General features: G+C 36.2%; 1 protein-coding gene across 5 annotated transcripts in view; it reads right to left on the bottom strand.

The window, feature by feature from the left end:
* Positions 1 to 27818, bottom strand: part of ERCC6L2 (ERCC excision repair 6 like 2) — a 146727-nt gene that overhangs the window by 27325 nt on the left and 91584 nt on the right. For all 5 annotated transcript variants that reach the window (XM_081237688.1, XM_081237686.1, XM_081237684.1 and 2 more), the window contains 5 exons: positions 25711 to 25810; positions 16993 to 17145; positions 12764 to 12844; positions 10181 to 11342; positions 4458 to 4612 (listed from right to left, as the gene is read on the bottom strand). In XM_081237688.1, the coding sequence (XP_081093814.1) occupies positions 4458 to 4612; positions 10181 to 11342; positions 12764 to 12844; positions 16993 to 17145; positions 25711 to 25810 (1651 nt within the window). The remainder of the gene's footprint in view (positions 1 to 4457; positions 4613 to 10180; positions 11343 to 12763; positions 12845 to 16992; positions 17146 to 25710; positions 25811 to 27818) is intronic.

Genomic DNA, 27818 nt, shown 5'->3' on the forward strand with positions numbered 1-27818 from the left:
GGAGAACAGGCTACGGACGCGCAGGCTCAGGGCCATGGCGCACGGGCCCAGCCGCTCCGCGGCATGCGGGATCTTCCCGGACGGGGGCATGAACCCGTGTCCCCTGCATCGGCAGGCGGACTCTCAACCACTGCGCCACCAGGGAAGCCCTGAAAACTCATTTTTAAAAAAATTTATTTATTCTATTTATTTTTGGCTGCGTTGGGTCTTCGTTGCTGCGTGCAGGCTTTCTCTGGTTGCAGTGAGCTGGGTTGGGGGGGCTAGTCTCTATTGCAGTGAGCGAGCTTTCTCTGGTTGCCGTGTGTGGGCTTCTCATTGCAGTGGCTTCTCTTGTTGAGGAGCACGGGCTCTGGGCACGCAGGCTTCAGTAGTTGTGGCATACGGGTTCTAGAGCACAGGCTCAGTAGTTGTGGCACACGGGCTTAGTTGCTCCCTGGCATGTGGGATCTTCCCGGACCAGGGCTCGAACGCATATCCCCTGCATTGGAAGGTGGATTCTTAACCACTGTGCCACCAGGGAAGCCCTGAAAACTCGGATTTTCATATACCAAGACTTTTCTTTTTATTTATTCAACTTTTTATTGGAGTATAGTTGACTCATAATGCTGTGTTAGTTTTAGGTGTACAGCAAAGTGAATCAGTTATACATATATATATATTCACTCTTTTAGATTCTTATCCCATATAGGTCATTACAGAGTATTGAGTAGAGTCCCCTGTGCTATACAGTAGGTCCTTATTAGCTATCTATTTTATATATAGTAGTGTGTATCCAAGACCTTTCTTTTTTGATGGTAAGTTTATAATACCATCCCTAAGTGATTGTTGCTTATAGGTAATACATTTCAGCTTTCAAGATGCTAAAGTACAACTATATTATTAACCTGATGTATTAAATGATATAGGTCAAATCTGAGGGACTGAATCTTATTCTGTCAGAATTTTACTGTATCAAGTATTGATTTAAAGAAGTTAGCCACTGAAATAAGTATGTTTATATGGACTGTTCTATAATGCCTGCTAGCATTGGTGGCATGGGACTGGACTTCCTGCTTAATGGCTTTAAAACTTCCCTGAGTATTTTATACCCACTGTGATTTAGTCATTAAACACTAGATTTCTTCATATTCCCTGAAAAAGGTCTACTAAATTGGTCTATGTGTGACTGGGGAGATATATGGCCTCAAAGGACATATCAGAAACTCCAGGGGCTGGGTATTCCAATTTGTTTCCTGGTAAGAAATGCCCCTCACTCTGAAAATTACTGTGAAAAGACAAGGTTTCTGATGAGACTGTATGTTCATCTCAAGAATGCTGGGGCTGAAAAAGGTTGAAAACTACTGGTATTGCTAATGAAAGGATAAAGGGAATCCCTTCGCACACCCCCGCCCCCCCAACTAAAGGCAAAATATATTTCCAGCATTTTCATCTTTACAATTTTCCTAACGAAGGTTCCAAAGGTACTTTTTATTGCTTCTATATCTAGGGGTTGCTTCTTGGGTCCGTTTTGGGAGGTATTACATGGCTGTAAATTTCTTCTCAGAAATATTTAAATAAGCTAGTGACCAATATCCAGTTAAATTATTGCATTAACATCTACTACAGAGTTTGCCAAATTTTCTGACCTTTCACATTAAAATCTGTTTGGAAAAGAGCATGGTTTAAAAAAAGGCATGGTTTAAAAGGAAAGAAAAACCTAATAAAAAATTAGCTGTCTGTTTAAAAGATTCTGATACGCTCTTCATTTTTTTTTTCTTTTTTTGCGGTATGCGGGCCTCTCACTGTTGTGGCCTCTCCCGTTGCGGAGCACAGGCTCCGGATGCGCAGGCTCAGCGGCCATGGCTCACGGGCCCAGCCGCTCCGCGGCATATGGGATCCTCCCGGACCGGGGCACGAACCCGTATCCCCTGCATCGGCAGGCGGACTCTCAACCACTGCGCCACCAGGGAGGCCCCCGCTCTTCATTTTAATACAGTAAATTTCTGGCAAACCCAGCACATTTCTGCCTACCTTTTTCATATAGCTCCTACAAGGTAGTCAAACTGTAGAAATGCTATCTACAGCATTGGCTGAGATATGGTATACTCCAAGATCAAATGAGAATATTAAAAAGTGGCATACTTGGGTCATGAAACTGCTTTCATGAGTTGCATTTTGGAATTGGGCCTTTGGATTACACCGAAAAATGCTTAAAAGCACAGCCTTTCAAAGCTCAATATTACATTTACTCTAAGGATATTATAAGACAACTGACAGTTAACTAGATCATTCAGTGGTCCCCATTTAAAATGCCAGGTGACAAATTTCTTTCAAATTAAACGCTAGGAAAAGCTTTGCTCCTTAGAAGAGCTGTTTTTTTGTTTTTTGTTTTTCTTTTTCCTTAAGGACAATCATTTAGCTCAGTGTTTCTCAGCAGGGGGTTATGGCATTTTGGGCAGAACAATTCTCGGCATGTGGGATGCTCTCCCCACCCCCCAGGACAGCCATTTAGTATCCCTGGCCTCCAGACATTAATGCCAGTCAGGCACTTAGTCATTGTGACCACCCAAACTGCCCAACATTTCCAAATGTACTAGTTGAGAAAACACTAAATACATTGTTCACTTCCTTTGTTTTGTCTACCAGGAAACTCAATCAAATTTCTCATTAAAAAATATATCTGGGAGAGTATAGTATATCCTATATACCTGCATTCTAACTTTCTACCAGTCTTGAACTTCCGTCTTAATTTATATTTTCCTTGGTCATGAACTTAATTTTGTATTCTGATTTTATTAAGACAATCCAAAATCTTTGTCAAACCAGATGAGGTACAAATAAATGAAGATAGCTTTGATCTTGGGTGGCCTAGGCCTGCAGCAGCTTGAAGCGGGGTTTCGGTTCCCGGCCAGTGACTGAGGTTGGGTCGTGCTGGTGAGAGCACCAAATCCTAGCCACTAGACCAGTGGTCAGTGACAAGGCTCTGGCTGTACGGCTTTGCAGAAAAAGAATTCCCACAAAGACGGAAAGTAGTGAAACAAGTAAAGTATTTATTAGGCGAGAAAAAGAGTATGTGTGGATAGACACATGGGTGGACTCAGAGAAAGAGTAGCACCCTCGAGGCAGTTTGAATCACTTTTATGGGGCATTTCTTCGGGTGTCCTTTGGCCAGTCATTTTGATTTGCCTGGTTCAAAGTCCATATTTGGTATAGCTCAGGATTTTTCCATGTGTGCGTATGCATCTCTTAGCCAAGATGAATTCTACGGAAGAGGCCTTTGGGTAGGTTTGGACACTTGGCATCATTCCCCTTTTGACCTCCCAGGAGCCTTTCTGCTCATGTGTAGTCTGGGAGGTCTCCTGACTTCAAGAATGAGGAATAAGTGGTTTCTTATCTTCCCTCTGGGCAGGGTCCAGCCTCCTCTCTCAATTGTCCTGTTATTCCCATCTCAGAGTACCGGTCCACAAGGAACGAACACAAACCGTTTGCCCTGGGGGCCCATCTATCTCCTGTCTCAGCTTGACAGTTCAGATAGCATCCCCCCACCCTCCATTCCCAAAAGTAGCACTAACTTGAAACAAAGTGTCATTGTCATATACAATACCAATTTTTCACTTCTACACATAAAGTGGTAGAAAAACTACTCCTCAGACACCTAGCTCTAAGGAATTAAGAAAGAATAATAAGCCAAAGAGAAGAAAATATTTTTTAAAACTTTTGACAAGGGTAAATAAAATATCACTTTTATATAAGCCTTATTTCTATATATATAACAGCAAATTTAAATGAGAAGAGCCCATAGGAAGTATTTATTACTTTTAACATTATAAAAATCCTTTTGTTAAAAATATAAACTCTATATGAAGTTAGTTTTTGTGTGTGACTTCATTTTAGATGAAAAATTATGGAGGTAAATCTAATGATACATTTTCCTTTTTCCATATGAGAAGTATTTTTGGTTCTGATTTAAGTGATTCCCTCAGATTCCTCATTTTTGCAGACTTTCACTGTGGGAAACTATTAAGCAACTCAACATTATTAGGCATTTAGATACAGATTTGTCTTTTAATATAAAACATCTTTAGTGAATATAGTGCCCCAAATGGTATTGTTTTTTACACTTATTTGTAAGTCATTTATAGTCTTGTTGGTACTTTTTTTTTTTTTTTTTTTTTTTTTCTTTTTGCGGTATGCGGGCCTCTCACTCTTGTGGCCTCTCCCGTTGCGGAGCACAGGCTCCGGATGCGCAGGCCCAGCGGCCATGGCTCACGGGCCCAGCCGCTCCGCGGCATATGGGATCCTCCCAGACCGGGGCACGAACCCGTATCCCCTGCATCGGCAGGCGGACTCTCAACCACTGCGCCACCAGGGAGGCCCTTGTTGGTACTTTTGAGGGAGTACTTACACAAGATCCTATTGAGGAACTTCAGTGAAAATGAGGTAAAAACTAGAGATATATTATCCTATGTTCTACTTACCTTAGAAGTACAAACAGCTATGTTAGCAGGAAGCTGGGAAAACTGCTTCAATTCAAATACATCACGTGCTGCCCATCGGCTCATGTGATTTTCAGCTTTGCTTGATCCAATCACATTCTGGTTTGAGTGAATGTAAGCCACTTCCTGAACACCACCTAAGAGGTAATTGATGTTTATTAAGTGATATCTCATGATGAAGCAATATGGTTCAAGGTATACTTTAAAAATTATCGGCAACACATTAAAAACAGGTTATGCTTATTTTATTTTTAATCCTCAAGAAAAACACTGTTTGTATGTCAATATCACAATATTCTTTTTTAAAACAATTGAAAAGAGAAAGAGTTAAAATATACTGGTCTAGGTTAACTTAGAAATGACTTTTCCCTCTCATCAATATAAGAACTTCTGAATCATGTAACAATTTTTAGATTTAAGCCTGAAATGAGGGTTTTGGCTAAGAGGAAAGTCATAGTGGAAGGTTGTCTCTATGAATTTGTTGTCTCTGTTGATGTAAAAAAAAAAGTTTACTAATTTAAACGCCGTGCTAACCTCACCTGTTCCTTTAAACATGTATTTGATTACAGTGACGAAATAGGAGCATGGGGTTTATGACCAGGGAGTTTCGTTTGGTTGGCTTTGTTCAGTTTTACTGTTTGTATACTGTCTTTTTTGTACATATGCCCAGATTTGGAGGTTTTTAGGAAATGAAAAAAATTAACTTATACCTTTTATCTGAAAGAAGTATAAAAAATGGCTCCTTTTTTTATTGCTTTGCTTCTGGGCACCTATAATTTACTTTTAAATTGCGGTCATAAAAAAGAAGGCTCAAATTGAGGTCTATAAAAGCTCCCTCAAACAGCTCTGGCAATGAACCTCAATTATGACCTTCAACACTTGTGCTGTTTTAGTCTTGAACCTTTCTCAACCAGAATTGCCAATCATGAGAAAACAAGATGTTGTTAAATAAGCTGAGTAAAAGAGTAACCAAGATAATATTCGCCTTAAATTTCAAAATATCTGTAGTAAGTATACCAACAGTTTAAAACCTTCAAAAGGATTCTGGTAGAAAATTTACTCAGATTTTCCTTAATTTTGATGACACATTTTATGCATTATTCAAAATAGAATGAGTTCCACACAAACTATTGACACCTTCTATACAGTAAAAAACAAAAAGAAAAAACAAAACTTAGCTGCTCTTTTAAAAAAGTTTATGCAATAATTCCTCAAACCTAAAATCTAATTGTAGCACAGAAACCAAAGGACAGTCCAGTACCGGTATCCCTTAGTTCTTGAACGTTTGCTTTACACCACTTAGCTTTTCCAAAAGACCTACGTCAGTACCTGTTTTCACTCTAACAGAAAGAAATCCAGAGAATTTTCGCTTTTGTGAAAAAGGGCGAAAAGTGAAGTGTTGCAGTGTTTGCTTTGCAGCAAGCCCTTATAGAGGCAGCACACAGCCCAGCAGCAAGCCTGGCACCACCAAGCTCCTTCCCCAGGAATGACACTCAGCATCTCAGCACCAAGCCATCATGGTTTTGGACTGTGTCTGTGAGCATCTGTGCTTTATCTGGATTTATTCTGTGCAACCATTAACAAGATGTGTCCTAAGGTAATTTGCTTTACACCATTTCAGCTTACAAAGTTACATAGGAAGGCTATACTTTAGGAGAGCAGGGTAAACCTGTACTTAATTACAAGGGTATCAAAATATATATCATAATGAACTTTTAAATGACACTACTAAATAACCACAAAAGCAAGCTTATCAAAATATAAGCTTGCTTACATATCAGATTCTTTCATGTAGTTTTTTTGGGAATGAGTGAGACACTTTTGAAAGCAATGCTAACTCTTAAAAACTACTAATCAGGGCTTTCCCTGATGGTGCAGTGGTTGAGAGTCTGCCTGCTGATGCAGGGGATGCAGGTTTGTGCCCCAGTCCGGGAAGATCCCACATGCCGCGGAGTGGCTAGGCCCGTGAGCCATGGCCGCTGAGCCTGCGCGTCCAGAGCCTGTGCTCCGCAACGGAAGAGGCCACGACAGTGAGAGGACCGCGCACCATACCCCCCCCACAAAAAAAACAAAAAGCAAAAAACAAACTACTGATCAGATTCTCAGCAGATGGTGGTAAGGGGAAGCAGTTTTTCAATCTCTCTAAATCCCCATATGAGAACATGAGAACAACTAGACTGCAAAACCAAAAGCAAAGGACAACACTTACAACAAAATTAGATGACAAGATACTCCTATTAGCCCTAAAATACAAGAGGGAGGGTATAACCCACTAATAGCTACACACTCTGCATGGCATCAGGGTCTGTGTGAAGGAAGAAGGAAGTGGCAGGGTGGCATCTGATGGATCGGAGAACAGGAGACCCTAGCACAGTGGGTTATTTGGAGATCAGCAGCTGGATCTGGGAAGGTTCTGCATTCTCTAAAGCTGAGTACAGCGTACAGGGGGCTGTGGTAAGAAGGCCTGAGGGGCTGGGGCAAGCTAGCCCTAAGGAACTCCCCAAACTAACCCACCAGGGCTCCCAGACCAGGGCCATACAATGAGGAAAAACTGCTGGGATGGAGTCAAAATGAGCAGAATAGGAAGAACAGGGATGAGGGAAAGAGATGGTCTAGAGCAAAGCAGGGTAAACAGAAACAGGAAATCCTATCATAGTTTTGAACACTAGAAAAATAACAAATATGAATCTCTGTGAAATTAGAAAAGATTTTTTAAACTCTGTCTCATTTAAAAAAATTCAGGGAAAAGGATTTCTATAAAAATGAGTAAGAGGGTCAAATCTCATAAAAATTATGAGTAAAGAGAATAAGCAGCAGAATAATATCCCTACAATGAAAATATGCCAGAAAGATATGCTTACAAAACAACAAAATTGTAATTGATTTCAAAATTAGGTAAAACACCTTAAGAAAATGGTAAAATATAGGAACCAACAATATAAATCAGAATTAGAATAACTCAGAAATGAGTGGCAGAACTCAGAAAGACAAAGAAACTTTTTAAAAAATTCAGAAATGGAGACTAAATTAGAAGGAACATAAGAGAGAATAAACACAATAGATATTGATTTAAGAGAAATAGAAGGACATTTTTAAAAAGCAAAAAGAAATGAAAAATAAATAAAATAGGATTTGGGAGAATGTGACAAATACTGAAGACAGGCAAAGAAGACTGAACATTTGAATAACAGAAATTCCTGAAGAGGAAAGTCAAAGTAAAGGAATAGAACAAGTAACTAAAAATACTAGTACAAATAAGCTTTCCTTAAATAAAAACTGAGTTGAAACTACATTATGAGAATATTGATCCAGACTACTATGGACTGAATATTTGTGTCCCCTCAAAACTCATATGTTGAAGCCCTAATTCCCAATGTGATGGTGTTTGGAGGTTAGGCCTTTGGGAGACAATTAGGTCTTGAGGGTGGAGCCCTAATGAATGAGATTAGTGCCCTTATAATAAAAGACATGAGAGAGATGATTTCTCTCTCGACCATGTAAAGACAGCAAGAAGGCAGTGATCTGCAAACCAGGAAGAGGGCCCTAATCAAGAACCCTTCCTGATCTTGGACTTCCAGCCTCCCAAACTGTGAGAAATAAATGTTGTTTAAGCCACCCAGTCTATGGTAACTTGTTACAGCAGCCTGAGCTAAGACCAACACCAAAATATAATCTAGTAAAATTACTAGAAAATAAGGAAAAGAAAAAACACACTTTGGGAATCTAAGAAAAAAAAAAAAGAACACATAGCACAATACTTCATGCCAGAAGAAAATGAAGCTACATATTTAAGATACTTAAGAAAAGAAAGTGTAAGCCAAGAATTTTAAAAATGACTTTTAAGTATAAAGGGCACAAACTTCTATGAACAAGTATCTCAGGGAATATTACTCTCATGAGTACTTCCTGGGATCTACTAGAAATAAGGGATCTACTAGAAAATAAACTTCAGACAACCAAAATGACTAGAGAGACACTGACATAAGAGACATTGACTAATGAGAAGCATTAAATTTATAGTTACCTGCAAACCAAGAATAAATGAAGTCTAAGAGAAGAGAGTATAATGCAATATTCATGTGTGTTGACAATGAAGACATAATATATCCATTTTAAAAATGGGCAGAAATGGGAGAGTATATACAAAAAAAAAAACCACCCCAAAACCTTAAGGTTTCTAGGAATTATATTATAATAATATTTTTCTTATTTGACTTTTGTGTAACATGGATAAAACATGAGTAATTATAGAACATTATAATTAAATCATTCCCTATATGCCAAAGAACCGGTATTATCAGCATAGAAGTGGTATGTAAATATGATAGAGGTTAAACTCTATACCCCCAAAGTAAGTACAAATATGGAAGTATCAATATGAATTCATGAAATATTTTATCATCATATATAAAAATATATACATGTACATAAATACACATATAAACTCATATATACCTATATATACACACACACACACATATAAACATACATAACACAAACAATTTATCCACTGAAAAGGCCCAAGCAAGTAGTAGTAATGATCATTCCTAGCACCAGACTGTGGTCTTGAAACACACTTTCTCACTAAAAGAAACCAAGACTTCTTAGAGAAATGACTGATTTTAGGTCTGAGGCAAAAAATGCATGATGGAACATCCTGTAATACCTGATAGGTATCAAAGATGATTAGCATCATGTTAAAGATCTCAGGAATCAAAATGCTCAATTTTAAAGGCTCCCACTGTCCAAAGATGGGAAAATTGAGCCTCAATAATTATATTAATTGAAATGGATTTGGACTCATTAAATGTGTTTGAATCAATTAATTCATAATGATTTTAAGAAAAGAAATCTAAGGATGATAGGAAATCAATTTATTATACTAAAAGCTGTTAAAGAAATTATTTTTCCTGCCTTCTCTATATGAACTGTACCACTGGGTAAGTAATAGTAGATGAGAGGAAGTATCTCCTTACAGAAGCATCCCAACTAACAAATGAAAAAGAAATGAGAGAAGTAGAAAATGTCATTTTGCTACTCTGAATGAATAAATAATTCTAGGCATTAAGCATCAATGGCTGCTCAGATCACAAAGAGAGAAACCAGTATACATTCTGTCAAACACTAACTTTTGTTTTGTCAAAGGGATTGAACCTGAGTTTGAAATAGTGTGAGACGCCAACTGCTCATTTTCAGGAAATATAGAGGGTGGAGAAATATGTCCAACTGCACCAATCCATAATATGCAAGTTGCAGAAAAAATTGGCCTGGTTTCTTCAACAGAGAAATCATATAAATTGTAAAGAAACAAAAGGGATGGAGGAGGAATCCTATACATTAAGCTATATAAAATTTTTTTAATGAGTGAGACTAAACTATAATGTCTAGGGATACACATTAGTATCAAATGTATATACATTTAATAAAGCCATAAAAATGCAAAAAAGTTAGAATAATTAGTGTATGGGAAGGTTGTGATTCAGATGGGCCACATGGAAGGGGTCCTGGTCTAGATGACAAAGTTCTCTATCTTGACCTAGGTGGTCTTCCCCTTTATCCTGCTACCACCCACTTCCTCACTGTGTCTCAATGTAGCATCTTGATTGTAGAGCTAATTCAAGTTAATTCAAGAATCTCTTGCGGAACTATTTGATTGCACGAAACAAATATGCAAAGAAAAGTTTTCAGAATATATCTGCAGTTACCTAAAAATTTATCCATTGATTCACACATCTGATCTTGATTGACAATGCTCTTATTTGGAAATTTCATTGGTTTTCTTGGTATGAAAGTGCTGTTTTTCTCATGGCTAGGTAATTTTGAAGAGAAACTGATTCTATTTTTTATAGTTTTTGGTCTATGGTTCTGTTTAGAGACACTGATGTGGCTAACAGATAAATCATCATCTGAGGATGTAAAATCATCAATAGCCTGAGAGGTATAGGCTTCACCTGTTGCACACAGTTGGTTTGTTTTTTTCATTGTTTTTGGAAAAGTGTAAAGTTCCCTTTTATTTTCCTCTTTTCTCTTAAGTCTCAGAGAACTAGTAGTTCTTTTCTTTCTTAATCTTGACTTGGAGGAAATTTCAATGTCATCAGATTCGTCACTAATATCACTACTGCATTTTCTTTTTGTATTAGATTTTAGGGTCTTGTTCTCAGGATTTAATTGTTTTGAAATTAGTCCATTTCCTCTGACATTGGTCTTTCTATTATCACCATTATTTCTTATATTTACAGGGTTTTCTGTTTCAGAATCTTCAGATCCATCCACAGGTGGCTTAAACCTTACACTCTTCTTGAGGAATCTTTTAGTTTTGTACTGTGTGGGAAAGATGATATCACTATCTTCTGATTCTGTGACATTCTGTGAAATGCAATGGTGGCCAACTGTATTGTTAAAATTTTTCTCATCATCAGACTCAGAAGAAATATTCTGTTCTAAAATCTCAGTTTTATCAAAAATATATTTTCCATTTGGATTTAGGATGTTAGTGAATTTCTGATGCTTTGAAGTACCAAGAGAGTCTTGACTTTTCCTATAACCAACATCTTTGGCTCCTGTTGAAAGGCATGTGGGCTGTTCATCAGAATGTTCATCGTCAGAGGCAATATTTTCATCACTATCCTCAACTGCTTCACATTTTGTCTCAAACAATTTAGAGAAACCACACTGGAGTAAGGTAAGCTGTCCAGGAGAACCTGAAGCTTTACTTGAGTCAGATGCTTTGTTTTTAGCAGTCTTTATTATTGAGTTTCCTACTGATTCATCTTCACTAAAATCACTGCAGAGATCACATGCTTCTTTTGCTAGTGGTTCTGCAGGCTGTTCGGGACCTTTGTGTTCTTGACAGTCAGGCTCCCTAGCCTATATAAGAAGCAATGGTGGAAACATTAGAAAACGTCAAAATAAGGATATCAAATCTATCACACTGGAGGGGAATTGAATTTGGGCAGATAATTTATGTACAAGTATATTACTTGGTATTTTCTAAAAGTAAAACATTTATTGATAGTAAACAAACATAAAGGATTTAATATTACAGTCTGGTATACTCTTTTAAAGTTGAATAACTTTCCAAATAAATAAAAGTTAAAACTAGAATATCAAATGATCAAGTTACTTATAAGGAAAACACAGAGCAGAGCTGTTAGCTTATAAGATGCAGAGACTGATTCTGGCCTCAAAGTGAAAAGCACACAACTTATTGCTTACGACAGTCCAGCAGATACTTTCAATCATGCGTTAAAAACAAAACAAATTTGTAGGAGCTAAAGAATTCCCAACTGGAAAGTGTTTCTAATTGATTAAAAATAGATTGGATAGGATCTTGACCACCATAAATAAAGAAAATATTGAAGCTATTTTGAAGTAAAATTTGCTACAAATTTAAATCCAGTATTTACTTTTTTCACATTAATTAGAGCTAAATACATTCTCAGTTTCTGAAAACTGAGGCTTCATTAGTAAAAGATTTTGGGAAAGTATTATCTGGTAATACTTCTGCCAACATTTGATACTCATGTATTTCTATAAATTTAGAAAAATATTCACCCCATACTTGGTTATATAAATTTATAGGGGTGTTATAAATTTATAGTTATCATTGCATATAGTTATCATACAGTTATATGATATACTGTTATATCATATATATATATATGTTATATCATAATATATAGTTATCATATAGCCCATTATATCTTTGGGCTAGTACAAATTTAGAGTTAAATCCCTTAAAAAAAAAACAAGAAAAAAATAGCAACAACAATTAAAAAAAATCTTCTACATATATTCTTTACTTTTAAAAAGACTTTATGATGACAGTATAGATTTTGTAGTATGTGAGATGACAAACTACCACAAGACAAAGGGCTCAAAATATCTGCTTGAGTCAGAGAGTGAGTTTGGTGTTTGAATTTAATAATTTTAAATATACATTGATTGCTATTTTTCCATTTAATTTGTTGTTTAGTAAAAAAAAATTATTTAGGTTGGATTGGTTACCTATACAGTGCATTTAATTTTGGATTTACAGTTTGGCATAGTTAAAATTCCAGTTTGGATGTAAACACCTGGTGACTGCTCCTGAATTTTTTTTTTATGATATGATATGAAATATCAGCCTAAATTATTAATTTTACTGACAGTCCTCTTTGTGTCCTTGACTTTTTTAAAAAAAACATGTTCTTTACACATTGAAAAATGAAGGAAAAGGAAAAGAAACTTAAAATCTTCACATACATGTTTCCCAGGAGTTCTAGGCTACAGATTCAAAGATTGCTTACTGTTTCTAGTTTGTGTACTGGAGGTTCCTCTTTCAACCATGTTGTAGCTGTCATGATCCCTGCTTCCACTTGGCCTTCTCTCTATAAAGAATGCAAATAACTGTGTAAAATATAGGGTAGAAACAACCAGATAAACAACAGCAACTGCATGCTAAAACTTAGAGTTAAGAAAACTTAGTACGGGGAATTCCCTGGTGGTCCAGTGGTTTAGGATTCTGCGATTTCACTGCCATGGGCCTGGGTTCGATCCCTGGTCAGGGAACTAAGATTCTGCAAGATGCGTGGTGTGGCCAAAAAAAAAAAAAAAAAAATTGAGTACAGCCTGCTTTAACTCTCTTAATGCTATTTTTCAATTTGCTAATTAAGGAATTCATATATATTTTTAAATGATCATAATTCTTAGGTAGTATAGAGGCACAGTGGAAGCCGGCTGGGCTCATAAAAAATTCTTACTTCTTATCATAAGCTTACTTTTTCTGATAGATAACTAATAACATTTTTCGGCAAACTCCAGTAAAAGCCCTAGTAGGGAGGGAGAGTGAAAAAATGTTAAAAATTTACCCAGTAGTGATAGCCACAATAACTATGTCTATATGATAACTATATAACTATTGTATATGTGTAAATATTATATAATACTGAAATAACTGTAAGGACATATTATCAACATTTTAAATACCACAGATGATGTTGGGTATTGGGAACTCGATATTCTAGTTTATATTGCTCGTGTGTTTATAGTTCATATTCATTAAAATATGTTTATTGATTCCTTCAGTGTAGTAGACATTAAAATGAAAATATCCATCTAATATAAAACTAAAAAAATCTTAATTAGATAATAGGCTTGCTACATCTTTTAGGAAAGTATGCTTTTATAGCTTTTGGTATATCATTTAGCAGAGATATTTAATGGCCTAGATTCTAGAATATTAAATTCTTCTTCAAAAGGAAATAAATTTATTTCTCTTTTCAAGCCTTTATTTGTTGATAGAACAAGGGGAAATAATACTATCATCACCAGAGTTACAAATATCCAACTTACGAATACACCAATATTCATAATATAGCAATGGCATGGTTCCAGTTACCTGGTATCCAGGGCAACATGTGAGAATCACCCCTAAAGAACTTGAAAGAATGATAAAGAGTTCCTGAATTGTCATGAGATCTTTTCTTCCAGTGCCTAGAGGCTATTACTGTAAGGGAATGGGAAGCCTCTGTCCGAGAACTCCCTTTTATCTCTTCAACAGAAGCCAAATGCCTACAACAGATGCAACTGGCAGCAACAGATATCTACAAGCTGTCAGAACCCCTTTGTGATAGGTAAATGGCAACTCCAGTCTTCTGTTGACTTGGAGTCATCCTTAACTCCTGTTTCTCATACCCTATCAGACGATCCAGCAGCAAATCCTGTCAGTGCGTCAGGGCATCCACCACTACCCTCTGGCCCAAACCACCATCTCTTGGCTGGATTGTTGCAGTATCCTCCTACCTGGCTTCTTGCTTCTGCTCTTGTACTTCTATAGTCCAATTCTTAACATTTAGAATAGATAGTATAGATCAGACTATGTCATTCTGATGTTCAGAACTCTAATTGCTTTTGTTCTCACTCAAGTCAAAGCCAAAGTTCCTGCAGGATCTGGTTTCCTGTCATTTCTCTGGCCCCATCTTTTGCTCTTTTGATTACTCCACTCCAGCCACTTTGGCTTCCTTGCCATTTTGAAATCATGCTGGGCATGCTCCTCCCTCAGGGCCTTTGTTTGCATTTGTTCCTCTGTCTAAAACACCTCTTCCTTTCTTGTCTCTTCCAAGAATCAAATGCAATCTCATAGTGCATCCTTCCTTGGCTACTCCATCTAAAATTTTAATGCTCTTTCCTTGACAGTCTCCCTATTTCCCTTCCTTGCTCTATTTGGTTTTTTTTGAGATATAATTTACATATAATACTGTGTACGTTTAAGGTCTATGAGGTGTTAATTTGATATATTTATATACTGTAATATGATTATCATCATAGCTTTAGTTAACACCTCTAATATGGCATATAATTATCAATTCTTTTATGTGGTGAGAACATTTAAGATCTAGTCCTTTAGCAGTTTTGAGGTATATAATAATAGTATTGTTGACAATACTCACCATGCTGTGTAGTAGATCTCTAGAACTTATTCATCTACTTGCTCTATTTTTATCCTTAGAATCTATCATCATAATATACTAACTTCAGTTATATTTCTCTTTATTATTTGTTTCCCCCAAATAGAATGTAAAATTTTGTATGCAGGGCTTTTTGTCTGTTTTATTTATTTCTGTATGCCTAGTCCTATGATGTATAGTATTGGACATTTAACATATACTCAATAAATATTTGTGACATTAGCTCTCAATATCTATCGCTAAAGGGAAACCATTAAAAGAAAGTCAATGCAAAATAGAACTAAACTGCCCAGAAATCATCAGATTAAAAGTGTTCTATATATTCAAATTTCTACATCTTAAATCATTTTAAAAGGAATTTTTCTACAACCTTTAAAAATTAAAAATGTATCATAGGAAGTAAAATACTTCTTTTACTTTATAATATATGTTTCCATTATGCAGGGCTTGGACTAATAATATTTTAAAACATCGTTTGGCCAAAAGCACAGCATGAATCTACGAAATTCTGATTGATAACAAATGAGCAATTTTAATTCAAAATTTAATTTAATAATTGAGTGCCAATGATGTGCCTAGCAAGCAGTTAAGCATATTTTACCATAAACAAAGTATAAGATATGGAGGGTCCTGTCATTAATAAACAATCCTGGAGGAGAAACAACATATATTTAGGACAACCAGAGAATAAGAGAACTTTCCATTTAATAACTTGTCATATGGAATGTCTTACCTAACACTTTTTTAACAGAGGAATAGGTGGCTATTCTGATAAAAAAGAGAACAAAACTATTTGATACACAGCAGAAAACAGGACAAGTAATATAATACTAATACATTTTACAGATAATGATTTCAAATTAGAAACATGAATATACTCTAGTACGTTGGGTAGTACTACCCAACGCTAGACGTAGGATCTGAGGGGGTCCTGGAGGACAAACAAGGCTATTTACTGATTATAGAAGAGGAATGGGAAAGAACAAGTCCATCAGAGAAATAGCATATTCAAAACAAGAAAGAGACAGAGAAAGGGAGACTTTAAATGGGTCACTCAATTCAGAATCAAATAATTACTATAAAATAAAAACTCAGCAATATATATCAGACATTGTATAATAGTTGTAATATTCACAACATACAAATCATACATACCTTCCTCTTCCCCAACCATTGATGATCACGTTTGAACTGCTACTAAACTTGCTTAACATATGCTTACTGATGTTACGTGTTCAGTATGTAAATGTTCTCTTCCACCTCCCATAAAGATGGTCTAAGTTCTTTAAGGACAGGGACCAATTGTTCCTTGAACTGTTTTTATGGTACTATTTAAAAAAATGAAGTATATTAAGGTTTTACTACAAAGTCCTGGAAGTTAAAGGAAATATCCTTAAGTTTTCCAAGACTCAGTTTCCTCAAATGTATAATGATGGGATTGAAAAAAATGATAGTCCAGGATTTTATGATACTCATATCAATATTAACTAAAAAATAGGTTAATATTCTTAGTACTCTGGTATATTAAAGAATTTAAAAGATTTTTTAAAGGATATAAATATCCTGTTAAGAATAAGAAACATCTGTATCCTGAGGATGAACAAAACTGGGAGAGTTTGAAATATTGGTGTGGAATTTTTATTGGGAACAGAAAACAAAAATCTCCATGAGACATGAGAGTGCATCTCAGGGAGTATTTGGTAACTTTTAATCAAAACACATTTTATATTTTTGTTTATTTAGGAAAGCTCTTTTTTTAGTTCCTGACATCAACAGCTGTTTTCAAAATAATAAATTTCTCTTTACCGTCTAAAAATGACCTTGGAGGTCATACTGTCTTGTATATGTATCTGAATTTGTATATGTACATTATTTATAACTATGCATGGGGAAAATCTTAGTTTAGAGGTACGGTAATTCATTTCCTATTTCTATAAAAGTAGAAATTCTAAACATAAAACATTTTTTAAGAAGAAAACCAAAACTTTCTCTGAAAAGGCACCAGCAATTTTCCTGAGGGAGAAATCCATGTTTAAAATATTGAAAAAAATCAGAGAAAAATTTCACACCTCCAGGATGTCCCTTGTAAGACAAGACCCTTGGGACCTCAGTTTGAAGAGATTATAGACCCCAAAAAGCTCTCCTCGATGCTCTTTTGATCCTTGAACTGCTTCAAAATACCGCTTGGCATTTTCACTTCCAACCACCACACAGTGAAGTTGCTATAACAGAAAAAACACAAGATGTTTGAAGTGTTCGCTCCAACAATATGTCAGAATTTCCTGGCATTCCCTGTATATACACAGCTTTAGCTGGAGCAGGCAGAATCTCCGTAGGGAGGAAATTTTATTTTAATTTCCCTGGCAGATGCTGCCATTATGGTGAAATAATAATAATCTGGCCAGTTTTATTAAAGAAGAAATCTTACATTTCCTATTTTATCTGTTTTCTAACAACTGACTCAAGATCATATCCCTATGGACTAGCCACCTGATGTAAAATGTAAAAGGCATACATCTGAATACACTTTTCTCCTTTCTAGACTCTCATTTCAATAGAAACTACTAAAACTCGCAGAAATAGTAGCTACATCACCAAAGTTAAATTATAATCTAAAGTAATTATATAATAACCATAATAATTAGTTTGGTATCAAACTAATTGTGGCCATGGTTACATTGTCAACTAACAGCAAAAACCCAATCATTGTTTGGCAACATTGCATCTCTGAAACAATTCTGAATACAGAAAGAACACTGACATGGAACCCTTAAGGACATATACCACTTTAGTACCAACATAATGTAATCTCTTTATTTACTAGATACTTTATTGTATATAATGTATATACAATTTGATTAACCCATGTACACTCTTAACATTTCTTGAAACAAAGAATGAAAAATAACTTCCATCTATTGCTAATGGAAGGATGAGTAAGAAGAGACACTTTATGGTAATTATCATCAGATTGATTTGCACTATAATAAATTACTTTAGGCAAATAAAATTATTCTTATTAATAATAGCTACTATTTATTGAACACATGTCTAGCATTTTTACATTCTCATTTAATTCCTACAACCCTATAAGATACTATCATCTCCCTTTTAGAAATAAAAGAACTTAAATTCAAAGAAATTAAGTGCCTTGCTCACAGCTGCCTCACTAGGAAGCATCATTTCTATAATTTTTACCTGAGTTTGGCTGAATTCAAAATTTATACTTGTATCAATTTCTCATATCCAGATGTCCCTCTTAAAACAAGACCCTTGGGGGCCTCCCTGGTGGCGCAGTGGTTGAGAGTCCGCCTGCCGATGCAGGGGATACGGGTTCGTGCCCCGGTCCGGGAGGATCCCATATGCCGCGGAGCGGCTGGGCCCGTGAGCCGTGGCCGCTGAGCCTGCGCGTCCGGAGCCTGTGCTCCGCAATGGGGAGAGGCCACAACAGTGAGAGGCCCGCATACCGCAAAAAAAACAAAAAAAAAAAACAAAAAAAAACAAGACCCTTGGGACCTAAGTTTGCATAAGTTATGGATCAACATACCAACTTGATTAGTTTTATATCAATGTCCCAGAAATATGGGCTATAGTCCTGGAAATACAGAATCACAATAGCAAATGATGTACTCGATGGCCCAGTTACCTATGATTTTACCCTTGCTACTGACTCTTCCTTAAACACTGTATTGTCAGACTGCTATACTACTAAATATAATCACCAAAGTAATTTGTAAGCATTAATCTGAATCTTTATAAGTCTCCTACCAAAGTTTTGTCACAAAACTTATAAAAGGCAGATTATTTTGTACTTAAGTTTTCCAAAGTGGCTCCAGTAAAAGTGAAGGCCAGATGCATCCATCTGTAGGGTAACTATAACAAAATCATGTTAGAATTCAAGAGGGTAGGGAAAAAAATCAGTATTTGGAAAATGTAGCTTAGTTTCTATCTTAAGAAGAACCCATACAAGGCTATAAAATGCTTAGATTTCTTCACAATATACAAGAGATGCAAGAAGTAAAAAAGGAATATTCATCATGTTAGAGTTCATGACCACTTCCTTTATCCTCAAGGCCAGTAATGAGGCATCTTCGTATCATCCTCTAACCCTCTGCTTCTGTTATCACATTGCCTTCTTCTTTCCTTTTTCTGACCCTACTGCTACGCCTCCCTTTATAAGGACCCTTGTGATTACACTGGGCCCACTCACATAATCCAGGTCAGTTCAGGGAATTAGGATGTGGATATCTGTGGGGGGCCATTATTCAGCCTACCACAGTAAGGAAGTGCAATAAGCATGATGAGGGCTTGTCAAAATGACGCAGAAGCCCCCTTGAAGGGGTTCTCACTGGTCAAAAAATGAGAGTTTGAACATAAAAATCATTAATGATATTCAGTGGGTTACTAAAATCTGTTACTAAAATACTATCTCATGAGTCCACACAGCAAATTCAAGTTTTGCTTTTGGAACTTTCTGGAATTTTCTTTCTGAATACTTTGAATCCATGGTTGGCTGAATCTGAGGATGCAGAACCCATGGATACAGAGGGCTGACTATATGGGCATAGTCTCTGATGATCTCCCCATAAAATATATACTATTTTACAAATGAAAAAAGTGGTGACTCTGCAGTGCAAAAAGCTGGCAGACACAAACTTGACAGGTGATCAAGGTTAGTATCACCAGTGGTGGATCAGGTCACCACCAGGTGCCTTCTGACCAATGCAATGAGAAGAGCACAGCATTCTTTCTGTACCATTCTTGCCAAGGCTTCTTGTCTTGAGTTGGAAGATGAGGAAACATCAAATGGACATATGTTGAGGGAAAGCATACACAAGGAAAGGCTTTATTTTTAAAACTGTCAAGATCATGAAAGACCAGAAAAGCCTGGGTAACTTAAGGTTGAAGAAAACTTAAGAGACACAAAAAGAAATGTAATTATGATCCTGGATTGGACCCTGAGCCAGAATGAGAAAGGAGACATTGCCAGGAAAGCTGATGAAATCTGAATGGGTTCTATGGATTACAAGGTAATGCTGTATAAGTGTTAGTTTCTTGATTTGGATAACTGCTTTTTTTTTTTTTTTTTTTTTGAGGTACACGGGCCTCTCACTGTTGTGGCCTCTCCCATTGCGGAGCACAGACTCCGGACGCGCAGGCTCCGCGGCATGTGGGATCCTCCCGGGCCGGGGCACGAACCCGTGTCCCCTGCATTGGCAGGCGGACTCTCAACCACTGCGCCACCAGGGAAGCCCCTGGATAACTGCATTTTTGAGAGGAGAGTTGAGGGGGGGGGCGGTGAGGGAGAAGCAAGTTGCAGAACAATATGTAAAACTGAGTGTTTATAATGCATAAAGCTATTTTTATATGTACATATAAACAGGACGGTGTCCTTACTTGGGAGAAAACAAAGAATTTAAAGGTGATAAATCTTCAACTTCCTCTCAAACGGTTCAGAAAAAGAATAAAGATCATGGCTGAGAGAAAGAGAAAGCAAATGTGGTAAAATGTTAACAACTGGGGAATCTGGGTGAAGTTAATTGGGAGTTCTCTGTGCTGATCTTGTAACTCTTCTGTAAATACATATTAATTTCTAAATAAATTACATATATATGAAAGATGAATTTCTGAATGCCAAATTTTAGATTACATGCAATGCTCCAAACCTGAAGGAGTGCAGTTGCTGTATAAGTGATTTTTTTAAAGTATGAAATATACTTTATATTTTATGTTGTGAAGGCATTATCACAACAAACATAAACAAAAACATCAAAGGGCAAGTCCCCCTTGAACAACACAGATCATCCCTTATCAGTCTAACCAACACTGTAATGTTTAGGTTTATCCTTCCTAGATCTTTTTCAATGCAGTTAAAACTATTTATATATACATGTAGAAACAGTTTTATAAATAAACACAATTGATATACTTGTTCTGCAAGTTACTTTTGCCCCACTTAAAATGTCTTAAAGATTGTGCCACATCAGTACATTTGCTCTATAATCTTAAAAAAATTTTTTTTGCTGTATATGGGTATATCAGAATTTATGTTAATTCTGTTACTATTGCACATTTAGGCTGTTCCTTTTTTCATTTTTTGAACAAATACTAACAATTCTGAATATAAATCCTTGTCATCCTTCAATGTGCATATGTGAGAATATTTCTGCCAGGTAAATAGGGAGAAAGTGCATTTTAAAAATGCTGTTAAATTAGCTTCTAAAATAAGTGCACCAAGCTGTATTCTCAAAAACACTATATTAGCACCTCTTTAAAAATATCCCCACCAACAATGAGCAATGCCAATCTCCTCACCTCCCTAAAAAAACCCACAGAACAAAACAAAAATGTCTTTTGCAGAACGTGCAGAACACAATCTTATTTTTTACTTCTCCATTATAAGTGTAGTTAAACATCTTTTCATATACATGTTAACTGTTTGTATTTTTTCTTCACTAAAATGCCTAATCAGTCTTTTTATTGGTTTGTAGGAGTTCTTTATATATAATAGATGCTAATTTGTTTATTATACTTATGGTAAGCATCTTCTCTGGTCTCTCCTTTAATTTGGCTTATAGTTTGTTTGTCATATAGAAGTTTCATATAAAAATGTAGTCAAATTTACAATATTTGCCTTAGAGGCTATATCAGTTTCCTAAGGTTGCTGTAACAAAGTACCATAAACCAGGTGGTGTAAAACAACAGAAATTTATTCTCTCTCAGTTCTGGAGGCTAAAAGTCTGAAATCAAGATATTGGCAGGGCCATGCTCTCTCTGAAGGTTCTAAGGGAATATCCTTCCTTTCCTCTTCCTAGTTTCTGGTGGTTGCTGGCAATCCTAGGCATTCCTCAGTTTGCAGCTTCATCACTCCGATCTTTGCCTCTGTCATCACATGGCATCCTCCTTCTGTGTCTGTCTGTATTCAAATTTCCCTCTTATAAGAAATCAGTCATTGAATTAGGGCCCACCATAATAAAATAGGTTAAATAAGTATAACCTTATTTAACTTGATTACATCTGCAAAGACCTTACTTCCAAATAAGATCCCATTCACAGGTACCAGGGGTTAAGGACTTCAACATGTTTTTTATTTTATGTTTCTTTTTGGGGGGAGGCACAATTCAACTTCTAACAGAGGCTTTGTTAAAGATTTTTACATTTATGTTCATGAGACATATTTGTCTATAATTTTCTGTTCTTGTAATGTCTTTGCCAATTCTGGCATTGGGATTCTTCTATCTTTCTAAAGTAGGCTGGAATTGTTCCCTCCTCTGTTCTCAAAAAGAATATTAAATGTTTGATAGAACTCACCACTGAAGGAAAAATTTCCACCACTGTGGAAAAGTTTTGAATTAAAAATTCACTTTCTTTGACAATATAGAGCTATTTCCCCTCATTTGAAGTTACTGCTCTGAAATATCCAGTATTGCTATTAAGAAGTTAGCTATCTATTTAATTCTAGTACTCTTGTAGACAATTTTTTTTCTCTCCATGAAGCTTATCTCTGGAAATTTTAAGGGTTTTACAATTATAGAAAGACAATGTAAGTATGGATCTATTTTCATTCATCCTATTTAACACTCAGTGGGTTCATATAATCTGTGGACTCTCATCCTTTGGGGCTTCTTCCTTCTCTTTCTTCTGTTCCCTTGCTCGACTATAAGACTGATATTGGAACTTCTAGATCTAGCCTTCATTTCTCCTAAGTTTTCTTACATGTGTTTGTTCTACCTCTTTTTGCTCTGTAATCTAGAAGAATTGCATGGCTCTTTCTTTTAGATGAAAATTTTGTTCTTTGCTATTCAGCCTATTGCTGGAGTTTCTTGTTTTCTGGATCTCTAATGGATTTTTTTTCTAGTAGTCTTTTGTTGTTCCCAGGATCCTACAACCTCATTTACCCTTTTTTTTTTTTTTTTTTTTGCGGTACACGGGCCTCTCACTGTTGTGGCCTCTCCCGTTGCGGAGCACAGGCTCTGGACATGCAGGCTCCGCAGCCATGGCTCACGGGCCCAGCCGCTCCGCGGCACGTGGGATCCTCCCGGACCGGGGCACAAACCCGTATTCCCTGCATTGGCAGGCGGACTCTCAACCACTGTGCCACCAGGGAAGCTCCTCATTTACCTTTTGAATAGTTATATTTCTTTAAAAATCTTTTACTCTTTTCTATTAATTTTGTTTTCTCTGATGTAATTCTTTTTTAGTGCCTATATGAGTTCCTATATCTCTTGTAATAAATTATCATAAACTTGGTGGCTTAAAACAACAGAAATGTATTCTCTTACAGTTCTCACAGGAGGTTAGAAGTCTGATATCAGTATCACCAGAATGAAATCAAGTTTTGGCAGAGCCATGTTCTCTTCATAGGCTCTAGGGGAAGATCCATTCCTTGCCTCTTTTCACTTCTGGTGGCTGCCAGCATTCCTTAGTTTATAATTACATAGCTCCAATCTCGTCTCTGTGGTTACACTGGCTTCTCTTCTGTCTCTGTCAGATTTCCCTTTGCTTCCTCCTTATAAGAATGCTTATGATTTAGGGCCAACCTGGACAATCCAGGCTAATCTCCCCATCTCAAAAATCCTTAATTTAATCACATCTGCAAAGACCCTTTTTTCCATATAAAGTAACATTTATAGGTTCCAGGGATTAGGACCTGGTATCTTTGAGGGCCATTTTCATGGTGTTTATTTTCCTAAACTGTTCAATACTAATTATTTTTTTGGAGGCGTGGGGGGATATTCATCTGTCTTCAAATGCCTTACGGGCTTATCTAGGCCTACTGCAGTAATTATTCAAAGCAGGCAGCAGGTGGAGGGGTTTGCAAGTATTTATTATTTTGGACTTTCTTCTCGATTTCAGCAAAAATTTAGAGCTTTGTTTCCTTCCTTCCAGTATTTCTACTTATTGTTCCTAATTGAGAGCAGACATTTCCTTTGTCTGCAATCTGGTACAATGGGGGAAAGATCATAAGGGTTAAACCACCTTGTTAGATCATTAATAATGCCCCAAAGAGGGGGCATCACAGTTAACCCGAGGCTCCTTTCTATTTTTAGTATCTGTTGACTCTAAGCTTGGAATATTCACAAGTTGTACCTACCTTTTCCAGTAGTCTTCTCATGACTGAGTTTAGCTTTGTTTCTTCCTTCAATCTCATCTCAACTGCCCTTTGTCTTTTAGGGTTCCTTATCATTTTTGGCCCACAGAGAGAACTATTTTTTCTTTCCAACATTTTTATAGGATTTTTAAACATCATTTTGGATTGTTTTCCCCCCAAGAGATTTGAGGAACACTTGTGAGGCTAGAGTGTGTTTGCCATTTGCACCCTTGGTTCAAATTCCAATCAATGTTTAAATCACATTTATGCCATTTCCTCATATGATTGCCATCTTAACTTTATTTGTGCTTATCAAGTTGTATGGCTGAATGTTCCTTAAGTGGCTTCTTTTAATAAGCAATTAGATCATACAAAGTTCTGAAAACTTAAATTACTCTTATCTTCTGAAGCTTTTTTATTACATATTATTATATATTATATAACAGGCCATTTTATTTCATTAAATGAGTCAGATGAAAAGGCAAAAAGGAAATACATATAGTAATGGGATCAAGAAAACTTACTATGTGATTGAGGAAAGACTCTTACTTGTGACAAGTCAAAGATAGTATCCTAAACAGCTGCTCCTAAGATGAAAAAATAATATCCTACTTTTTTCCAAGATTAGTTAATGTCTGAAAAAATAATTTTCAAGTAGTTGTGCTATACCTAAGAACAAAAAGATTAAAGGTTTCTTACAGAGCTAAATGCTTTAAGAAAAATAAACACTGCTGTGTACAATTCTATTTTTAGAATTAAGAAAATAGCATAAATTTAAGACTGGATCATTCTTAGGTTAACTACCACCACATGTGGCAGATGTTTGCTCTTAAACAGATTCCAGCTGAATATATAGGGAGTAATTCAAATTTCACATTTATAATTAAACTTGAACCTCATTCCAGATCTTCTCAAGTGGGCAGTTACAGACTAACTAAACTTTATTTAGAGGCATAAATGGAGTAGTAATTGATACCCTAAGGGTATTAAAGAGTTAATGCAATTTTAGATGAATTTTAAAAGCACCAGCACAGTAGTTAGTGCACTTGAGTTCTGTTCCTATAATTTCATTTACTGGGGTGTCCTGGATCCCAGTTTCATTATATACAACATGAAACATTTGTATTAGATATCCCTAAGGTATTCCTCTCCAATCTTCTTCATGCACACATAGATAATGGAAACATGTGAACATCTACTCAAAGAGGAGGTTACTCAAGGCTGGAAGCTGGCTTAGATAATCTTGCTGCCCAGAGAGCTGTAGGATGTCTGGGTGCACCTGTACCCCATCTGTGGCATACACTTACATCTTGGCCCACAGTTTGGGGAGCTGTGACCTTGCTACTCAAATTGTGATCTGCAGACTAGTAGTGTTGGCACTTCTGGGAGCTTGTTAAAAATGCAGAATCTTGTGCTCCACCCAGAACTACTAAAACAGAATCTAAATTTTAAAGATCCCTAGGTAATTCATGTGCACATTAAAGAAGTACTGCTCTAAGAAACTTTCAGCTCTAAAATTCAATGAACTTAAGATTTAATCTGTTTTATAGAAGTGTATTCTAGAGCATATTTCATAATCTTATTAAATTTTTTATTATAGCTAGAATAAAATAAAAAACATATTTGTACACAAATTTATTATTTTTGAAAACTGACAAGTGTTTACTTTTAATTAGAAAAAGGGAAATATATTTACCTGCTTGTATACCTGTCGTAAGTACATGATCTCCTCCACAGTTCCCAAGGATATCAGCCTAAGCACTTTGACATCTCTGCATTGACCAATCCTATATGCTCTGTAAAAACATTAAAGAGAGAAGGCAACCAAGATCAAGTGAAACAACTTCGGGTTCAGGAGGTAGCTTTTGGATATAAAAATGAAATATTGCTAAAATTTTAATTTAAAAGGAAATATCTTATGTTTAGATATGCTATATTATTTAATAATAATGTAAAAACAGAAATTCATATAAAAAGGCCAGTCATTGAGGAGGAAAGTATTATAGAAAAAATATACATATCAACTTCACTTCTGTTATAAACATCACCTTCTACTGTGCAAAAACTTTTCCTAAATTCAGATTTTTCTTTTATGGCAGTCTTAAGCTTATGAATGATTCCATTTATATAAAACTCTCAAAAACGCAAACTAATCCAGTGACAGAAAGCAGATCAGTGGTTGCTTGGCGGGGGGGCCTGGGAGGGGCCAGATGGATGGATTACAAAGTGGCACCAGGAAAATTTGGGGGGTGATGGATATGTTCACTATCTTGATTGTGGTAATGGTTCCATGGTGTATACCTACAGCAAAACTTATCAGCTGTACACTTTAAATATGTGCAGTTTATTATATGTTAATTATATCTCAACAAAACTGTTAAAAAAACCTTGGAGGTAAAGCAGTAATCAACTGGCAAGCCTATGGAAGTGCAGATTTACAGCCTTCATCCAGAGATTTCCAAGCAGTTTGTCCGACTGGATCACTCAGTTGATTAGTACCCCAGGTGTTTTGATATGGACTGCAGTGCTAATTAAAACTCTAACCTGACTCACCACACTTATTAACTATAGGTCCAGTCCCTGTAGCTTCTCCCAGGTGCAGACTTTATTGGATGTTCTGAATGAGGTCACCTGTTTCTAAATACCTGTTATAGTCATGGGAGATCGGGGCAAAGCCATACTGCTTCATGCTTGAAAATGTTACAATTTGGGGGAAATTTAATTTTGACCTTATAAAGTCACACTGTATTGTGTTATATTTGGTGCTCCTTCTGCCTCCTTTACCCATTCCTCCTCACAGAGAAGGGCTTTTACTAGAGGACATCTTGGTACTGAAAATCTTGCATTCCCAGAAAAGAATGGGGGCTCCTGTGACACAGCAAAGCCAGGGGTTTTGCAGTAAGTTACTGCAATTCTCACTTCCATCCTGCAGCCTGGATAGAGAGGGACTCATAATCCCTTTCTCTCCCACAATGGATTTGGGTCTAAAAAAAATAAATATGGATCTAAGGAAATGTCCTTTGGGTATAAGGCAATTGTTTGCTGAATGGGATAGATTCTGTCAGTATACATATTCTTGAAGCTTTACAGACAAAAACCTTATAACATGTTACACTGGACCTATGCTTATCATTTTCTAGGTCTATCAAGTACAGATATGTAAATGGTCTTTTATCACACAAAGACAAGTGTCGAGAAACTGTTATACAGTGTGGAGGTCAGTATTTTCATTTCTCTTCTTTGCTTCTCCTGTCAGAGTAAATGGAAGGAGAGGGAGAGGAAGAGGAATTCTGTTCATTTAGTTTTACTGTCAACTAACTTCCACTGAAAGCCAAAGCACAGTGAACTGTGTTTCGAGGGAACACTGGGATAAATAAGTCTTGATGGCCTAGATGAAAAAGAACAAAATTACAACAAATGTTGTTAAGACAAAAGGAAATGGATATTTTTCTGTGGTTTTCATTTGACTATTTTCCTGGGCAGTTGTCACTGGCTGGTTAAAAGTGCAGGCTCTGCAAGTCAGACTGTGTGGATTCAAATTTATTCTATCTTAAATTGATACCAACTTAATTTCAATTGCATTAAAAATTTTTCCTTTATAGCTCTGCTTTCACCTTTTATCTTATTGATGTTATAAATTATATCTTTATATGTCATGTATTCATTAGCAGATTTATAATCATTTTTATGCATTTGTCTTTTAAATCCTGTAGAAAACAAGGAGAAGAATTATAAGCCAAAATTATAATAATACTGGTTTTGATATTTGTTTATGTACTTACCTGTACTGGAGAACTTTATATT

This window comes from Mesoplodon bidens (genome assembly GCF_964165515.1).
Source record: "Mesoplodon bidens genome assembly, chromosome: 6".
Taxonomy (NCBI): domain Eukaryota; kingdom Metazoa; phylum Chordata; class Mammalia; order Artiodactyla; family Ziphiidae; genus Mesoplodon; species Mesoplodon bidens.